Raw genomic sequence first — 20,081 nt, forward strand, 5'->3', positions numbered from 1 at the left:
CCCTCCACAGACATCTAGCAAAGCAGAACTGACCTGATAAGCATGGAATCCTGTTGCTTCACCTACCTGGCATTTTGCAAAGGAAGGACAAGTTCAATTAGGGCACAGTGCATCCAGCATTTGTACTGAGGGCACATGTAAGGGCTTCACTTGAGAACAAGCTTTGATGGGCTAAAGCTTCCCAAGCAAAGAGGAGAAGTTTGGGAACGGTCTCTTAACTGGCAGCTGCTATCTGAGATGCTGTGCATTGGTTTTCCCACTTCAGCGTGACTGTTAAGCCTCACTAAAACCGTGATGATGTTTGACTGCATTTCCTCTTTGACGGAGCAAGCCTGTACCCCAAACTAGTGCTAGTTACTCCAGAACAAGAGGTGATATGGGCTTTTTGGGGAAGGGCTCATATCTGAAGGTGTGTGGTTGCTCTGGGAGCAGGGGTAGAAATGCTGGAGCTATCTCACCTCCTACCTGGGGGCTGCACGGTGAACTCACGGGCTCCCTAATTAGTAGCACATAAACATGGGCACATCTGGGAACATGAAGAGCTGGTTTTCTAGTCTGCGGGTGACTGAAAATGGGTGACCTCGTGCAAGTCTCAGGACCATGTGGGGCTCTGCGGGTTCAGGAGAGGTGTTGGTATCTGCTCCCACTGAGGTCTCTGCTGAGTCTGGTACGTGAGGCTGCTAAGGTGGAGGATGTTACAATATAGATAACTCAGTGTTAGAAATCTGCCTGACTTCATCCCCACATTTCTTATGGGTTCTCAAGCAAGCGATAATGCCTGTCAGCCTAGGCTAATCCAGGTCCCAGCCTCCAGCAACGCTCCGCTCTCCCTAAGGCCTCTGCCTTTGCTGTCCCCACAGGAAAGGAGCACGGGGACTCCCGGATTACCATCCCCACACCTCAAAGCTCCAGGCAGTGGGTTTTGGTTGGTACAGCTGTAACAAGCTGAGCAGAAAAGACCCCAGAACCAGGACAGGCTGGAAGACTGAATTAATTCTGATTAAATCTGTGAAGTGCACTCAGCTCTGCCGTTGCTCAGGACGGACTAGGGACAGCTGCTGTGCCCGACTGTTTTTCTGGGACAGTGAACTGGAAACGGCATCGCTGCATGGGCTGCACCGCAGCTCGCTTCCTCGTCCTCGCCTGCAACAACAGCGTCCCCTCAGCCCCTTCCCCCACTGCAGCTGTATGAGGTTTGGCTTTCTATTACTTCCTTTGGTAGTTCATTAAAGACATTAATCACCTTCTGCACAAAGACGTTTCTCCTGAACTCCCTGCAGGCCAGGCCTCCTTCTCAGCTGCAGCTCCACCGGCCGCTTCAGCCCTTTGCCGATGGCCCAAACCTGCCCCCGTTTCCCCGCTGATCTGGGTCCCTGCTAGACACCCATCGGGTGGTCACCCTCAAGCCTCCCCTGCCACACGTGCTCCAAAAAGAGCCTCCTTTCCAGCTAACCTTCACCCCACCGTGGGCTACATCTCAGCATTCGTTGTCTCCCTTCTCCCTGGCCAAACGGTCCCATCTCAGGACCAGCACGCAGCCGCCCGCTCCCGTGCATCCTGCAACAAGCCGTGTATAAATGGTACGCGCTCATCACGCGATAAGGATACGGGGCATTCTGCTGCACAAGGCTGACTGAGGGGAAAGGGCAGCGGCACGTTGAGACTGTCGCAGCGGCAAGAGGGCCGCAGGCTGTTAAACACGCTGGCAGTTTGCAATAACTACTCCGCGTGCAGGGGATTCCCTGCCCTAAGCACCGAGGTTTGGCTCTGCAGCAGTTGCAGCAAGGAAGAGGGAGGCGAGGAGCAAGCCGAGCGACGGTGCTGGCCAGGTGGGAGACACCAGCAGGCTCCAGCTCATATTTGGGCAGGAGACTGAGCCCTCAGAAAGCACAACCTCCCCTGGCTTAGCTCTTTCCCCTGGAAAGAGACAAAGGAAAACTCCAGCTATGGCACATCCACCGTCCCTTTAGAGCTGCTGCCTGTTCCCTGTCCCATGCCAGCTCCAAGTGCTGCTCCTGACCCAGCGTTTCTCCACGCTCCGTGTGCTCTCTGTTGGACTTTGCTCACCCGCACCCTCCCCACGAGCTCCCATGCTCGCTGCTAATTTTTTCAGCTCTCACCTGCCAGAATAGCAACACCGTCCTCCTTCTCGTGGATGGTGCTGAATGGGGTGTGGGTGCTGCGTGGAAGGAAAGCTAACAAGGCTCGGGGCACTCAGGGGATATTGGCAGGCCAGAGGGAGAAAAACCACATCTGAACCGGTGTAGTCACTGATGTCTTTTGCTCGTGGAAGCTTACCGCTAGCAAAGATCAAAGCAAAGTGTTTGGGAGGGCAGGGAGTTGAGAAATAGCCCTCCCTTTCATGTGAGATCCTTCGACACTGCATCCAGGTTACCTACAGCAGCTTCTGTATCTCTCCCTCCAACCCTCCAGTCCTCAATCTTTCATCTCCCTCCCACTTCATCTCCATTAGCATAGTTACAGGACTTCACTTATTAAATCAAAGCCAAGACTCCCATAGCGTATAGAGAGAAGCAGACACATATGCTATATCCACACAAGAATCCTGCCATCAGTTGTATGTTACATCTCAGTCTTAGACATCAGTTGTTTTCTTTTGCACTCCTCCACCCTGTCAAAAACAAATAAAGTCAAAAAATGAAAAGACCCTCTTGAAGAAGTCAAAATATGGCAATTTGTAGCTGTTACTCGCCTCTTCATTGCCTCTCACTGCTATTTCCTCAGGGGATCGATCAGTCCTGCAATGCATAAGCACGTCTCGTCCCGAACTGCAGCCCTGGACGAGTTGACAAGGGTGTGGTTTGCAGAGAATAGAGAAAAAAACTGATATACATTAATAAAAAGAATCAATGTTGCTGGGGTTATTTTTGTCCTTTGGTGTTGCGGTGGGTTGGGTTTTTTTAAGAATGCCCCAGAGGGAACAAGTGGGTCTGGCTCCTAAAGGGCAGCATGAGAAAAAATCAACTGGAGTCTCGTTACTATGTAAGCTAATGAGAGATCAGTTCAGCAGGTGAGCAGGGAACAGTTTCTGCCGGATAGCACGCTGTTATTATTCTAACCATTCAGTATTATTTTGAAATATTTTTTTGCTGGGATTATGGTGGATTGCTAATGGCTCAGTTCGGCCCTTCTTCTGCATCTTGCCTAGTATCTGACTTCCTCAGGAGTCCTTGTACCCTCCCAAAGGACATCCCACGCTCTACCAGACGGCACTTTTCACGGGAAAAAACGTTATCCTGTTTCAGTCCTACACAACTAAAAGCAGTGAAGTAAAACCCCATCTCTCTTTAAAGGAATGCAGTTGAAATAAATGCATCTTTGTCTTCAGACTTGTGTTAATACCGCACCCCGGAGAATTTGGATCTGCAGAATATTAAAGTCTCCCTGACTTATTGCCTCTTTAAGGAGCATGTTGATTTTGTGTTTGCTCTGAGCTCCACGTGTTGCTGAAGCTAACCAGGACTGTTTCCATTTCTACTGGCAGAGAGCTGCTGCCTTTGGGGCCCTAACCCTATTAAGGGAAATGTAAACGTATATATCTAAAATTCCCACTAGAGTTTTGGAAAGGAACAGCGTGCTTCCCCACGCTGCCTTCCTTGCAGCCACATGAAGATTTCCACTCTCACCTTGCGAATAAGCCAAAAAATAAAGCTGGTGTGTTTCTGGCTTAGTAGGATCCCTATCACATGAAAAGCTTTATTTTTAGAGAAGAAAGGATAAGCTCTGAGTGAAAACTGTGACTGTCACACAATGGACAGGTCTGGCCTCTGCTGCTCACTGTTTCTCAAATCCCTTCTCTGCCTGCTGCAGAGCCCAAATTTTGCTTCTTCACTTTCTTTATTGCTTGTCACCAATGAACATTTGGGATCCTTTCCAGATGAGCAGATAGATTTGCAGGTGTGAAATTCCCCTTATTCCTCCTCTGATTTTCCCTAATTGCGTCATATCAGCTTTTCTCCCCAGGCACCACTCCCACAGCCCAGGATAAAAATGAAATACGTAAAAATAGTCATGCAAAGAGTAAGAGCCCCCATGCCCTTTGGAGAGAAATGGACACACAAGACCGGGGGAAACCTGTTCCTGATGCCTGGCGTGCACGGCCAGCCTCTCGGCAGGGCTGCCTTCGCCAAACGACGGTGGAGCCCCACCAGCGTCCCTGCGGATGATATTGGCCCACCGTCACCCAAAGCTCTCTGTGTCCAGATCCGTGAAGGCAGACGGACAACCTGCCCTGTCCTGGCAGCCACAGCTGAGGAAATGGCTCAGCACTCGTATTTTAAATGCTTTTCTTTCTTGGGGAAAGCATATGGGAAAAGCTCCCACCTTCTGCAGCGGCGGCTGTGACTGCCGAGCACCCGGTGCTCCCCCCAGTCCCCCTGCAGAGACCTTGGACACAGGAGGCTGGTGTCACCCCCAGGACCACTTCCTCCCAGTTTGGCAGGATTTCACCCACCAGCACCCTCCTTAGGGCTGGACCTGACTCTGTAAGGTGCTGGCATCTCACTAAACAAACATGCACTTCCTAGAAAGCTACAGCCCTTCCCTGCCAGAAATTGAGCATCCTTAACCTCAGTTTGATCTAATGTGAATTGATGCTCTGTGATTCATCTGCCTGCATCACATCTTTTCCTATTACAAAATCTAAGGAGATGTATTTCCTTGTAGTACCTATGGTGCGTTGATCAGACCGCATCTGATCATTAAATCCATGTTTCTGTTGGTTTAACTCGCATTAAATAGTCGTAGCTAGCATCCTGAGCTCTGCAGGGGAAAAAAAATCCCAAAGCATTTACATGAGATTTCTGACACTGTGAAAATAAAAACAAGTCTACCAACACCACAACAATTACATACTATTACGGGGCTGGGCTTATTTAGACTGTGGAAGTTTAATTATAAAAATTGCGTTTTAATTGATTGCTGCTGGAATAATTACAGCAACACCTTTCCAAGAAATGGCGACCATCATATGTTTGTCAACAAAGAAGCTTCCTTTAAATTCAACATGCAATAATTGTTTAATTAAGCCAAATTTAGATCCTCGTTTGAGAACATTCAAATGTGTGCCTATTCCTTCCTGTCTCTGAGAGGTAATTTAAGAGATAAAAAGTAATCTCCAGAAATACTCTTCTATATACGTAAGTATCCAAGAAAAAGAAGAAAAAGAAATACTTCATTTCATAGCTGATCTGGATCTAAGCTTGCTGCTATTGATAAGAACATAAGCACAGAGTGAGTGATCGCTACAAATCCCTCTCTAATTGGTGCTGGGAGGCCTTCATAAAATACGAACAGACTCCAAACTACATGTTCATTTTCTAATATGCAGAACTGATTCAACTGTTGATATGCTAGCAGCACCCACAGCCAGTACTCAGCATGAGGACCCCACAGTAACTGTAGCTGTGCATACATGGAAGGAGAGGGATAAATAATTCATTGTTTTTCAGCCTCTTTCCAACACCTAAGCATGCAAAAGCTGATGGCTGCAGCAGCAAAGCTACAGGGCTCAGTGATGAACAGAGGTTTTTTTAGTCGCTGGTCATCCCTGCAAAGCGGCCTGAGTTTTGCAGGGACACATTTCCCAAGCTGGTGACTCACCTTCCGCGAGTCCCTCTCACCAGGGCACGTCTCCCAGGTCACTGCCAGGGAAGTTTGTCACTGAGCCATCCTCTTCCCCGGGTATCGAGAGCAGCCACCACCTTCTGCCTGATGCTGCCGGGGCTCACCTGGGGACTCCAGCCAGAGGCTGAAAGCAGGAGTCTCTGCACCACAAATTAAATAAAGCTATGGAGCCGTGGCTGAAACAACTCGTATTCCCCAAGGAGCGGGGCTGTGCACAGGACAGAGATGTGCATTACACGCGCACGAATGGAAGCCGAGATGAAGAGTAAGACAAAAACTATTCTCAGCACTGGCTGTCTCAAGTAAGCAACCTCTCATCCCTTTGCTGCCAACAGGACAGGGTGCTTGTGCCCACTGCGGACCTCCCAGGGGTAGGAATTTGCAGCTCTCTCCTAAGCTTCAGACCTCCTGCATCCTTGCATCTGGCAGAGAGCACCCCTCTTCTACACCTCTCAGCTCTGACCTGCAGCATCAACTCTGCCGTGTCAGGTCTGCCCCGAGAGCCGTCGGTCACGGCAAAACCCAGTAAGGCAGAGTTTTCTAGCGACTGCCTTGAGGCTGTAAAGCTTTTTTCCAAACATGGCTGAAGACAGAACCTATGAAGATGTCTTTAAAGCTCATCAGAAGGGGTTTGCTCTGCTACGTCACTAGGCAAACCTTTCAGCTATGCCACACCAACATTTTACCCGTTATAGTCACCTTGCGCTGCTATATACTTCTGCTAAAGGAAGGGCTCCAAATTCACCTTCCCTCTAAACAATTGCCTTGGCCTTTGAAGAAATGGCACAAAAATATAAACTCTCCTAACCTTTAGTTAAGAACACCCAAAGCGGCAGGTGTGTATTTTCATACCGGTAAGCCACACCACGCACACAGCTGCACACACAGAGCCTGTTCGTTACCTTCTATTCTGTGGGATGGAATGAATTCAGAAAGATATTTCAGTTATTGAAATGTGCCCACGTTTCAGTGATGCAACAACATTAGCATCAACCACACACATCAAATATGAGGTTACCGCACTTTGTATCTACTACCTATTTTTGCTTTCTTAATGGTTATGGTTTGCTTAAAATCATACTCTACTGATGTGTTATGCACAGGGACCACAGGATCCACAGATCGACGTTGCCCCACACGTATCACTGCGTAACGATAAAAAGTCCACGACTGGAAGCATCAGAAACGCGAAAGTTATTGCCGGGCTGTCACAGCGACAGCCCAGCGACAACAGCAGCCTCCTGATATTTTACAGATTTATCACTTTCATGGGCATTATTGTTACCAATTTACGATCATCACTAGCACATCATTAACAGCTCCCTATCACTGTCACCTGCACACAGATGGGTGCATCTCATACTGTAAATTCACCCAGTGTCACACCAAAGCTTGCTCATCCTAACTGGTAAGCAGAGATATGTCAGGCAGAGGTAGACAGTGTCACAGTTGATGCCGAGATATATTTTGCATACGATCTACTTAGACAGGGTGCTGTCATTTTGCTGCAGTTCATCCCGCCGCTTCATCATCCCCCTGCAAGCTGCCCAACAAGGTTTTTTGCTTCTGTCCTCACCACTGTTTCTTAATATATATTCCGTATTTTGAATGATGCTGCTTCAGGCGCTTGCTGTAAGGACTACATCTAGCACACGAGGCCGGATCCTAGCACGAGGCAGGACTTGCCATGGGGCTGGGACCTACTAGTCTTCCTCAGATGTCCTACTGGAGACCCTGATAGGGGCAGCACCAGGTTTCCAGCATCCAAACACCCTTGACTTAACCATCAGAGAAACAGGTAATGCCAGTGACAAGGAAACGCTGTGTTCTCTATCTCCATGGGAACAAAACCTGGTACTTTTAACTGGTAGCGTGGCCAGTCTTTTCTCAGAAGATAAGGACCACTGCGTAGGCAGGGCTTTTATTCACTGTAAATAAACAGATCTTTCTCCTGATATCTAGTCTTGGCAACCAGGAAGGGAATTTGCTGGAAGATGAGGAAGGAGATAATACCTGGCAAAAGTTTCACTCCAGCCCCAGAGTACTAAAATCAGGTCTCCTAACAGCCTGGGTTTTTTGGGTAGGTTGGATTTTTTTTTTCTTTTTCCCCTAGGGTACATGGAATAACACCTTCTTTTGTACTTACAAAACAAATGCTGCCTTCCATAGTCAGGAAGAACTTAGGAATTTTTTAATTATAAGAAAAGAAAAATGAGGACAAGTGAAGTTGGACTGTGCGGAGTGCTCTGCCGGTCTGATCTAGGACAATGTGCCCTACATAGAGCTCAAATATAACATCCTTTGGGAGGTTGTCTTGCTTCCATTCAGCTTTTGTGAGACCACCCCCGCCCCCGTGGTACTAATGACAGATTTCTGAAGCATAACTAGTATCGTGGTCTTGCTATCAACATTAATGCTGTAAACAAAACCATTAGTGGCAGGCGTAGAGAGGGAGGGAAAACTACGTGCAGATGGAGAATTTATTCTAGTGATATTCTTGCAGCTCCTGCTTTTTTCCTGCTATCAGCACTGAAATAGCTCATCCCCAGCCACAGTCAGCAACTCTACCCCAGGTGGGCGATGCTTTCCCTTGATAGGTACAAGGTCTGCCTTTTTTTCTTCTATTTGTCTCATTTTCCTGCCAAGGAAGTGCCACTGAATTGAGCTCAAATAGTTGCTCTTCCTTGATGGAAACCTTGTAGTTGGCAAACAGAAAATCTTTAGATGTGTCATTAGACACTCCAAAGAAAGCTTGGCCAAATTATTACCTCTCTCTCCTATGTCATACTACCCAGGAAATTCCTGCAATCTGGTATTTGCAAACCCTCCAACAGAAAAAAATCACAACTTTTTTTTTTTTTTTTTTTCCCCAAAGAGCCTTATTAATTCTCCTCTTGTACATTCCTGGTTCTTTTTGCAGGAAAGCATTTTTCTCTCCTGTGTATTTCTTAGCAGAGAGAACAGTTTGTGTCCACCTCTACCCCACTCTCCACATGACTAAACTGCAGAGAGGATGTTTCAGTGAATCACAAGGATACTACGGACGTGAGCCAACAACAATCCAACAGGCTCTACAAAGGGAAGGGTTCTTCCAGTCCCTCCTGACAGTCCTCATACACACACACAGGCTCAGAGAGTGAAAGCACTGTCTGACACCAGGTCGAACCGAGAAATTTTTTGTATATTGCATGCCTGCAGTGCGAGCCCCTTGTGCACAGCACCATGCTGCTCGCTGCAAGGGAAGCAAATGCTGCAGCAGCCCCTAATGCAACCACAGAACTGTGTTATGGGTTTTGTTTTCCTCTGGTTCCCTCCCTCCTGGTCTTACTTGTTGCTGCTAATCTTGGCATTACCTGGCGAGCCAGTTTTTTCTTTTCCCAACTATATCACATAACAAGAACAGCACAGCTAAAGTGCTGTGCTTTAGCAGGGTGCAGATACACCCTAGAATCGACTCTGCAGTGCAAATTCAGTTCTTAATACTTATTTTTAGAGCCAATAATTGCACTCGTTCTTGAAACTAGAACTCTCTTACCTCTGTCATTATTAGGCATGCCCCTTATTGTGGATCTGGACTCCGCTTGCACCAAGCTGCTGTTTTCTGCTAGGTCTTTCTTAAATTACACGGACAGATGGCTAAACTGGGGCTGAAGAAGTTGTTCACACTGAACAGAGACTTCTGTGCACCCCGTGGGTGGAAAGGGCTGTCTTTGTTGTACTATAGTAAATATAGAAAATGGGCTATAAGAAATATGGCAATGAAACCCGAACACAGTGAGTCGGGCAGAGAAACAAGACGAAATGAATTGTTGGGGGTTTTGTACCACTTTGGAAGCAATGAAAGAGAAAACGCAAAACATGCTGAATAACTGCAGCACTACCTCATCCCTATGTCTTAGCACAAACCAAAACGATTCAGAAATCCTTCGCCCGTGTGGTTGGGGTTTTCTTGCACAGACCCTAAAGGTGAGTTGCACATTTGGAGCAAGACGTCCCATATTTCAGACAGAAAAAAAACCCCAGTCAGGAATAAATGAATCAAAGTAAGAGAAACCACGGCAAACGCCGCTACTTACAGGTGTATGTCATTTCAAAGCTGTCGCTAATGTTCACAATGTCGATCTGGGGAAGGAGCTTAGGGGGTTCCGTGAGCTGCGACAACGCAAACCTAAAAGCTGCATGTTCCTGGGACTGTTGATTAGGAAATAACCCCCCTGGGGAGAAAAAACAGAACGACAAGAAGAAACGTCTTAAGTACACCCATATTAGCAACCTCTTCGGTCCAAAATATTCGTTCGAGCAGAAGCTTCAGCTCCCCAGCCCAGGGAGTGCCAGTACACTCGGAAACCCTCCAGTATGCAAGACTCTGGGGGGTTCATGCCCACTGTGGACAGGCTGGGAGCAGAAAACCTTTCCAGCCCGTGGATTATGTAATGCTGGGATCATATACCGGAGCCCTGATGCATCCCTGGGCCTGGCAACCTGCGGGGTCGGGATGAACCACGGGGTTTGGCTCAACCTCCTCACCCCCCATAACTTTAAGAAAGAGAAATGGAAGCGCTGTCAGTGTTACCTTCATAAAGGAGGAATGAGAGTCTCTCTTCCTCCTCATCTCACTTGTAATTAGGCTCAGTTGAAATCCTGCTAAGAGGAGGGGTTTGCTCCAGAAGGGGTGCAGGGGTTCCCCCCACACTATGGGATGCCGGGGTACGGGGCAGACTGGCCGAGCCTGGCCCGATGGGCGCAGCGTTGGGTGGATGGGGACCGGGCTGCGAGAGCCAGAGCGATGTGGGACCCATGGCCAAACAACTGCTGCTGCTGGAAGTTTGCTGCATGGAAAAACCCTAAATTTAACAGGTGACGGCAGCCAAACTCAAAGAGGGCAGGAAATCAAAAGCCTGACCCTCAAAGGGATCGATATGAGCAGAAGTACAGACAAGCCCAGAAGCACGGGATGATAAAAATAGGATGGGAACTGGGACCAGGCTGGACCTAGGTTCAGAGCCTTTCTCCCCCCGTGGATCTGGAACGAAGTGCTGCCATAACCCGGCCCTAGGAAAAGTTTCCTGCTGCTCCCCTAGGAAGAAACTTGCCTTGCGGCAGATCCCCTCACAGCCTCCAGAAAGATGCTATTAAATTCAGACTGTCTTGTAATCTATATACGTTTAAACGGAGCACTGCTATTAGGGAAACAAAGCACTTGGCAACAAGGCAGAATTAAAATAAAGAGGCAGAAAGTATCAATGCCCACCCTCCAGGGCAGATGGCTTGGGGTAGAAACAAATGTGCAAGGACGGGCTATCAACGGCACTTTGCACATCTTCAGTACAGAGGGCATCTCCTGGTTGGGTGGAAAGGTCTATTTGTGCACGAACATCCCCCCACCTCCCCCGTTCCTCCCACCCCCCAGCCCAATCGTGGGTGTCAGAGGAATGAGATGCTAGTAGCTGAGTTAAGCTATTATATGTGTTTGTTGAAATGCAAAAAATCTGGGATGTTGCACAAATTTGGGGTAAAGGGGAGGCAGAAAGGGAGGGAGACAGGGATGCAGCATCAACAGCAGTAAAAGCACGGATTGTGCAGCTGGACTCAGGCAGGAGTTGCCTGAACTTGGTGGATTAGCAATTGATTGGCATTGTAAAGAGAACGGAGGTGGGAAAAAAAAACCAACCCGGCATGCAAGGGAAGAGAATTTGGGGCTAGTTTACAAATCATCATCAATAAAGATCAATGGGAGAGTAATAAGAAAGCTGGGAAGGGAGGAAGGGAGGGAGGGAGAGGAGCACTGAGAAGTTGCAGGAAGGGAGAAAGGAATCAAACAGGCACTGCTGGTGCGCAGGGGAAGCAAGTAGCATGAAATGAAAAGAGACTTCAATGCAAAATCCTCCTCCAATAGCTCTGCCCTTATTCTTTAGCAACAACAACAGAGAGCGCCTGTTTGTTACCTCTCGTCCCAGTTACCTACAGATGAGAGCATCCTCACAAAAATGTATAATGCGACCGCTGATTTTGCAAATGCAGCAACGCACAATGGCAGCCCAGGCATTTCTCAGAGCAAGAAACAGATATTTTGTTTTTTCGTGCTTCCTCCATTTCAGAGGCACTTTTCTCCCTCTGTGTTGGTGTGTGTGCAGGCATTTATTTCCAATCTTCCCCTCCCCCAAAGCCAAATTGATACATCTCTGCTCTTGCAAAGCTGGTACCAAGGCACAAATCCAGCCCTCGCAGTTCACCCCCTCGCTCGCCCTCATGCACACACACGTCTGTACACACACACATTTTGCCTTTCCGAGCAAACGAACGGCTCAGTTTGCCCCCATCACCCCCTCTCCACCCCTACCCACTTGCCGGGGGGACGCATCGCTCCCAAACGGCCCCGAGCCCTGCACTCACCTATCTGGATATTGTTGGGGAAATTGGCCCCTAACACCGCCCCTAGGAAACTGGTGCAGAAGAAGGCAAAAATGTGCTGCATATTCCCTTTTGCATTGGCGAAAAAGAAGCCCAGCTCCAAGCATAGATTTGATTTTTCCCCCGCTCTGCTCTCTTTAGCTGCCTCTCTCGCCTCCCCTCCGCTGCGCCTTCAGGGTTGCGCGTCTCCCTCGCTCGGAATCCGGCGCTGAGACTGCTGCTTCGCACCGCCTGCCAGCAGGATTAACTGAGCCCCGGCAGAAAGAAAGAAAAAGAGCGAACCCGCTCCTCTTCCACAGCCCTCCCCCGCCACACACACCACGCACACGCACACACCCGCCGCTTCCACCCAGCTCCTTCCCCTTCTCCCAGTTGGGGCTCAACCACCGCCTCCTCCTCCTCCTCCTCCTCCGAGCCCCGGCTATTCCCCCCGGGGGTCCCGGCTGGGGGCTCTGAGGGCAATTCCCACCTACCCCTAACATTCCCGGCTTTCCCCCTCAACTTCTCTTGGCAGGAGCTAGAAGGAACCTGCGAATCAGTAGGTGGCAAACTCCTCTAGAGAAAGGGCTTAAACTCCTCTAGAAAAAGGGCTTAAACCCCTCTAGAGAAAGGGCTTAAACCCCTCTAGAGAAAGAGCTTAAACCCCGCTAGAGAAAGGGCTTAAACCCCTCTAGAGAAAGGGCTTAAACTCCTCTAGAGAAAGGGCTTAAACCCCTCTAGAGAAAGGGCTTAAACTCCCCTAGAGAAAGGGCTTAAACCCCTCTAGAGAAAGGGCTTAAACTCCCCTAGAGAAAGGGCTTAAACTCCCCTAGAGAAAGGGCTTAAACTCCCTTAGAGAAAGGGTTTAAACCCCTCTAGAGAAAGGGCTTAAACTCCCCTAGAGAAAGGGCTTAAACCCCTCTAGAGAAAGGGCTTAAACCCCTCTAGAGAAAGGGCTTAAACTCCCTTAGAGAAAGGGTTTAAACCCCTCTAGAGAAAGGGCTTAAACTCCCCTAGAGAAAGGGTTTAAACCCCTCTAGAGAAAGGGCTTAAACTCCCCTAGAGAAAGGGCTTAAACCCCTCTAGAGAAAGGGCTTAAACTCCTCTGCCTCTGATCCATCGCTTTCCAACCTGGGCTCTCACCCCTGGGTCCAGGAGTTGAACAGAACAGTCTCTACAGCCTGGCTTGTTAGGATAACAGAGGGTCGTATCCTGCAAACGTGCCTTGGAAGGGAGGATTTCAGAGGAACAGACAAGAGATCCCCGAAGGATGAAAAAAGGAACCCCCCCCCCATCATCTTTCTTGTTGATTTTTCCTGCCCAGTGTTAATCTATGAGGCATTTCACCCCTGTGCTTGGCGTGGAAGAATCTGTGCTCACCAGCACCATCAGATAGGGCAGGCTTCTGAAATTAGGCAGCTGTTTTAACCTGGATCATTATAGGAGCTGATTTGTAGCAGTTCTAGTGAGATTGGAGCTTATTTGACCATAAGCAGCTTTGCTCAAAAACAAAGGGGGAAAAGAAAATCAATAAAAGTAACAACAATAAAAAACAGCTCCTAGGGACGACTTGGGATTTAGAAATATTTGAGGAAGAACTGGTGGGAACACAGAGCCATAGCCATCTCAGAAAGGAGACAAAATTCACCCATTCCCCTCTGAAACACATAAAGTTCCAAACCAAACTTGGGGCCTCTTGCGCCAGAACCTGAACATCCATGTCCAAGCAGAGAGATTCTGTCCTTACCATTTGCAGCCTTAATACACACAAGGGGTAAAGAGCAGAGAGGAAACAGAAAAAAGGATGTTTGTGGCAGTTAGACGGACTCAGATGCCCTTGTGTCCTGGTTTGGTGTAGGGTCCCTTACCCTGGTCCCCACTCGCCATCTCCAAAAGCACGTGGTTAAATTGGAAGAGCATCAAAGAGTGGTGACCGATGCTCAAAGGCTGGGAATTGCTCCTGCATAAGGAACAGTTGGACAAATCAGAAGTCTGCAGAGTGGGATAACCAAAACGGGATGTGACCAAAGCCTACAAAATCTGCAGTAGCGCAGAGACTTTCCCTGTTGGCAACAGGGTCCAGGTGTGACACAACTTCATGGTGCAGGGTCAACAAGACTCTTTATATCCTCAAGCCTTTTATGAACAGAATAGTCTTGATAATAGGGGTAGTAGCATCTTTTTGTTGGCAGGTCCTCTGCTTCCTCTGAAAGAGGTCTACTACAGGTTTGTTTCCCCGTTCAGCCCTTCCTGCCAGCTGTGACAGTCCGTGGGTAGAGCAGCATCATACAGGGTCATGCGCTATCTCCGCAGCCAAACGTGACAGCGACTGGAAAATGATCTGTCATGTGGCTATGGGCACTGCATAAATGAGAATGGACCATGATCCTTGTACAGGCCTTCATTTCATCTCTGCAAATAAGAGTTTGGGATCTTTAAGCTCTTCCTAGACAATTTTATGGATTTCACTGTGACTTCTGGGATGACAAAATGCTTAAACACCCACATAAACGCCAGAGTAGGTATAGGGTCTCAGCACTGTGCTCTAATACCTTGCATCAGAGAGGAGTCACAATGATGCCTGCAACTTTGTGGCCTCTTACAGGGACAGTATGTAGAGTTACACTGCAAAAAGCAGAGCCCAGAAGAATTGCACCTTCCTTATGGCAAGCAATAAAACCTCCTTCTAGGATGGATTCCTTTTTTCCCCAAACTACCCTTGACCAGGGCAATGACTCTTGGTCCCAGAGACTGCAGATTCATTAGAGCAATTGTTTGGGCCCTCAGGAGTTGGTTACAGGTGGCCAAAGGATGCTCCTACCCTGCCTCACCGCCTGGGTGACCAGCATCCCAGAGTCATATTAAGGTAAAACAAATTTACATCTGCTTTTGTTAGGTAGGACCTTCATCAGACTTCCATTTCACTCCTTGTATAATTTAAGCAATACAGATTTGAGGCTAAAATAACCTGCTGATAGGTTTTATGGGCTCTTGCTTTCCATCTAGAATTTAATAGAAACAGCTGCATTTATAATCTGAAGAAAGGCACTGAAGGATAACCAGCGCAACAGAAAGATGCTAGCACGTGTTCAAAAGTCCCAAACAGCCTATCTGATAATAATAATAGTAGCCATAACAATAAAATATGTAATAGCTCACAGAAAGCTTGCACAGTCGCATTAATTAATAATGCTGCTTTTGTCTATAAACCTCTCAAAGTGCAGGTGGCTTAACAAGGAGAACCTCACCACAGTGTAACAAGATAAGTAGTAATAAGATCATTATTTTAAGAAGGTATTCATTTCCTTTTTCCCTACAGATAACAGCATTTTATTCAGGGTTTGTTAGCACAAGGATGTTAGGAATTAACTCTAGCTGCTCTGAAGGTTCTTTAAATCAACATCAAAGCAATATAGCTTCTGAACTTTTGGCTAAACACCAAACTGAGTCTTGGGAAATTGATGAAAATCTTCAATGTCACAAGAGTGGTGACAACAGAAAGACAGATCAATCCACCAGTCTTCTGAGAGAAAAGTCCAACTGAATTCCCTAGATTCCTAAAAAAAAAAATAAAAAAATTGAAGGAGCTTATTCCTCCTTTCAGATTTTGGAAAACAAACCAAATCATTCCAGACAGCATGTAAGTATATTGTGCAGTGCCATCTTAATCAGCGGCAACTGAAAATATCAGGGAGTGGAGTTTGGAAGACCTGTATTTTGTCTCAAAGGGTTTTTAAGACATAGGTGAGACAGGCAAGCATCTGGCGGTTAACAGAAAACATCCAACAAGGTCTTGTGGGATTAATCCATGCGAATAAGTGTAAAGAATTAGGTAAATGCATGTCAAAAAAAAAAGGCTGTCCAATATAAGGTAAAAAATGCTATAAAGGAACTTTGAAAGAGCGTAGCTGGTTCACTTAAGATCTTTTCCAGACATGAGGATAAGAAGATTAATACATCCGAGCTACTGCTCTTCCTGTTGTGCTCTGCCTAGAGCTGACCTTGCTGTACGGGGTGAGAACCTTTGTTCTCACCCATTTCTGCTCCAAGGTTTTGCACACCAGAGAATTTTGTCTCTTAGGAGCTTGTCTGCCACCTTCGTCTTTGCTCTGCTTTCCCTGACGTGAAGTTGTCCACACGAGCAGAATGGTCTGCCTTCACTATCAGAGCTTTTGTTTCCAGGATAGGAAATAAGCGGTTGTTGCGGCAGATACATTTCTGTACAAGAAGCCTCGGAAAAACAAAGGACTCATTCACATGCAGAAGCCTCCAGCCTTGAAAAATGAGGAAATCAACAGAACTCGGCAGCCGTCTGACCTCCCAGCAGAATTATTTCCCCCAGTGCCCACCGTGTTTTTACATGATGCTCCTGAATGTCTTTAAAAAGGCTACAGAAATACTACTATTTCTGAAATTCCTTTTATTTTCTAGCTGGACAATCTCTATAGGAGGCTTTTGATAAAGAGCAAAATGTAATTATAGCGATTAATTTAAATAAACTCCAAACAACACAGCCTCTTGTATGGGTTTCGCAGAACCTTGGCATAAATGAATGCTAATGGAGTCACATGAGTTTCTCTCCCCGCCTTGTTCACCTCAATTTTATTATTTTGGATAATGTACCTCTCAAGGAACGATCGTAGCACAGGTGCTGGGAGGACACACTCCAGAAATTCAAAATGAGGAAAATTTGGAAGTGATCAAAAAGGCAAAGCGGCGAGACAGCTCCCTCCATTCACAGCACCGACGTACCGGGAAGCGTGTGTGCAGATAGCCCTCGGCACACCTACACCCAGCAAACATATGTACAGTCACTGGTGCCACCCACACGACAATGACACTGAGAGACGTGGTTAGGAACGGGTACGTGTACACACACACACGCACACTGGCAGGATCACCCAGGCAGGAGCGGGTGGCACAGCTCAAGGGTGTTTGCTGGCACGTGGAGCTGATGCAGGGGGGCGAGAGGGGCTCTGCAGCCCCTCGCACTCCCACGCTGTTTTCTAAAGCAGGTTTTAGCCTGCACAGGGATTTCGGACCTGCAGGGACAGGGAGCCAACCCTTAGCCCTCACTCATCCATACTTAGAAAATTCCTACTGAAGTAGAAACAAGGGGACTTCAGGCTCTTTATGGACACTGCGTAGTTTATTTTACATCAGACACTTGCTTCAATCTTTTAAACCTGGAAGGTATTACTTACACCACTGAAAACCAGCATCCACTAACTGTTGTCACCAAATAATTTTTGGTAGAATCTCCTTTACAAAAATAACCTCAGCGATGTTTGGTATCAGGTGGAAAAAATGTCCTCCCATCAATGAGTCAGGCCTGAGGTGTCTGTAGCCCCTCTCCCTTTTACATGGCAGCTGGAGCTGTCAAATGAAAAGCTTTGACATCCCAGAAGCGACTCAGAGAATTTAAAGGAAACACAAGCTTCATCCTTTCCTAGTGTGCGCTAAAATGTGAAGGTGTGGGACAGGGGCAACACCCAAGATGAAGATAGCTCCAAGCAGGTCCTGACTGGTGCCAAACATCTGAGGGATGATGTTTTAAGGTCACCAGATATTGTTTCTTAATTTACTGACTGCTGATGGGGGAAGCCTGATGATGAACTGAAACTGAGGAAAGTTGGCTTTTCCCAAAAACTGTACAAGAACGTGCTTCTGTTGTCATCCTGATCGGCTTGTTACCATATTTATAAGAAATGCCTTCTTGCTCACTGTGGGATAATTAAGTAAGTAAACGGACTGGAAGATAAATCCGTCAATCAGAGTGGCACTGAAAACACCGCGCACCCTTCAGCTGGAAATTCATGAGCAGCAGCTGGCAAATGGATGCTTTGGCTCGGAGCGCCCGCGGGGTACGATCGGTCTGGCGAGGGCCGTGGGCTCCCACGAGCTGGGCTCCACCGCCGCCCCGCGCGGCTGGACGGGAGCCTTCGGCACAAACGGGCCAGGGGCTTTCCTGGAGTCAGGTAAGGACGTAACCTGTGCTCTCAGTCCAAGTCGAATACAAGCATCAAACGCTGCAAATTCAGACCTACGACTTTATTTTCCAGGGTTGTTTGTCCCACCATCCAGCTGGCCTGCTGCTGGTGGGTTTGCTTCTATCAAATGGACTTGACGTGCTCAACTAGGGACGGCTCAGATAGACAATGATGCAAACCGCCCTGCACTGGGTTGATGCCTACATGAGTGCTCATGCAAACACTACAAATCTCTCCATGATGAATCCCGACTGACCCCTTTACTGACTCCCCTGAAAGAAGACTGTGCCATCTGCAACCCCAAAACCACTCTCTTCCTCATACAGGGAAGACTGCTAGTACTCTTTTTTTTTTCCTGGTGAATGGTTGATTTATAACTACTTATAGAAACACTCTGTGCCCTAGTCTCAGTTTACGTTCTTTGCTGAGTCATAAACATAAATCAGAGTTGTGGGTGGATCCCTATTTGTTATTAAAGCACCTTATGTTTCTCTAAGCCTCGCCAGAGGAAGCAGAAATTACTGGTAATACATTAAAGATACAGTAGCTCTACTGTTGTTTGAGAATATAATACCCCCCAGATTATTGCCACAGATTGTGCTGTCATGTTATTTTCTTCTTGAATGGAAAAACAAATAAATTATAAGTATTACAGAAATTGTTGAAAATATATGGTAAGAAGATTATTTGCTGTGAAAAGCCAGACACAGGCTATGCAACCTAAATCAGAAATTGAGGTTATCGATAGTTCAGTCAAATGTTCGTACGGCAACAAAGTTTTCTTTCACTCAAAGTTCCCGAAACATTGTGAATGCTCCGGATGAAGTCAAATAATGATTGAGGTGATTATGCAGTTTAATATTGATATATGAATCAACCCTCATTTTTAATCCCTGGCATCAAACCCAAGACAAGCAGAAAACAAACGTGAAATGAGGAAGATAAAAGGATGCTGATTTAGGAAGAAAAAAACAAAAAAGCAGCAGTAGCAATTGCGGCAATTCAAACAGCCTTGCAAAGATCCCATCATTACCATCTGGCTCAGTGTTTCCCAGGCTGCTTTGCTAACACGCGAGATAAACAAACATGTGGGCTGTGCTTTAGGGTGGCTGATCTTGGCCTTTCTAATAGTCAAAGGAATCAAAGCTTTGATCTAGAGTGACTGAGTCAAGAAAAGAAATATCAATTTCCAGTCCTTGCATCACATCCTACTGTAACAGGCTGCCTGCTACCAGCTGGGAAGGGGGAAGTCTATGCACAAAAGAGAAAACCTAAAAAAATCACCAGAATTATCAGTATCTTTCTGTTACTAGTTTCTGCAATCAATACAGATATTCATGTCACTTCTCCTCATTCCTTAATTGCTACCCAAGCTTTATCTCAGAGAGAAACAGGAATTGCTATGTTGGATCAAATCACACAATCACGCAAAATCCCGCCCTGTCTGTCTCGGTCTCGCTCACAGCATGGTGTATCGCGCATTAGCAGTCTGTATGTATTAAATGGGATGGATTTCACAAAGGCTAATAACTGACTGGAAATATAGACACCTGTGAAAAGTCTACAGGCAGAGATTTTCTTTATTTACACGTGTGGACCTTGCACAAATAACCTGAACTCCCTCAAAATACCATCAGAAGAAAAAGTCATTGTGATATGAAATACCACTTTGTAATTTTATATGAGAAGTTTTTTAAATTCTTAATGGATGTGGAAGCAAAATGCTTTCGGTTTCAGTTAAGAGGAGGAATAAACTGATATTTGCGGAGTTTCTGCATAAATAGGAAACCTGACAGCCATCCGTTCTTGGAGAAAGCACAGAGAAGAAACAGAAAGGCTTCAGGATGGGACGCAGAAAATCATTAGAGCTGGAGAGAGGAGAATGAAAAGACTAGCACCACTGAGCTGAAAGAAGAGATGAACAGGGAATGAGGAGCTCCGGGTAGTCAAAGTACTGCCTGGCCTAGAGACACTCCATCAGGTGTGTCTTTGATCCTCTTCTATAGCTCCAAACCCAGTTTTTAAGTTCTACGAAGTAATTTTCTACAAATGCGT

General features: G+C 46.9%; 1 protein-coding gene across 2 annotated transcripts in view; it reads right to left on the bottom strand.

Annotated features, from left to right (window-relative positions):
* The window catches only part of GRIA1 (glutamate ionotropic receptor AMPA type subunit 1), a 127,986-nt gene extending 115,679 nt beyond the window's left edge, over window positions 1-12,307 (bottom strand). For both annotated transcript variants that reach the window (XM_049829632.1, XM_049829631.1), the window contains exons 1-2: window positions 12,040-12,307; window positions 9,723-9,860 (exon numbers count right to left, since the gene is read on the bottom strand). In XM_049829632.1, coding sequence (XP_049685589.1) covers window positions 9,723-9,860; window positions 12,040-12,121 — 220 coding nt within the window. In that variant the 5' untranslated portion in view covers window positions 12,122-12,307. The remainder of the gene's footprint in view (window positions 1-9,722; window positions 9,861-12,039) is intronic.
* Between the last annotated feature and the right edge of the window lie 7,774 nt (window positions 12,308-20,081).

The sequence above is a fragment of the Accipiter gentilis genome, chromosome 26 (genome assembly GCF_929443795.1).
Source record: "Accipiter gentilis chromosome 26, bAccGen1.1, whole genome shotgun sequence".
Taxonomy (NCBI): Eukaryota; Metazoa; Chordata; class Aves; order Accipitriformes; family Accipitridae; genus Astur; species Astur gentilis.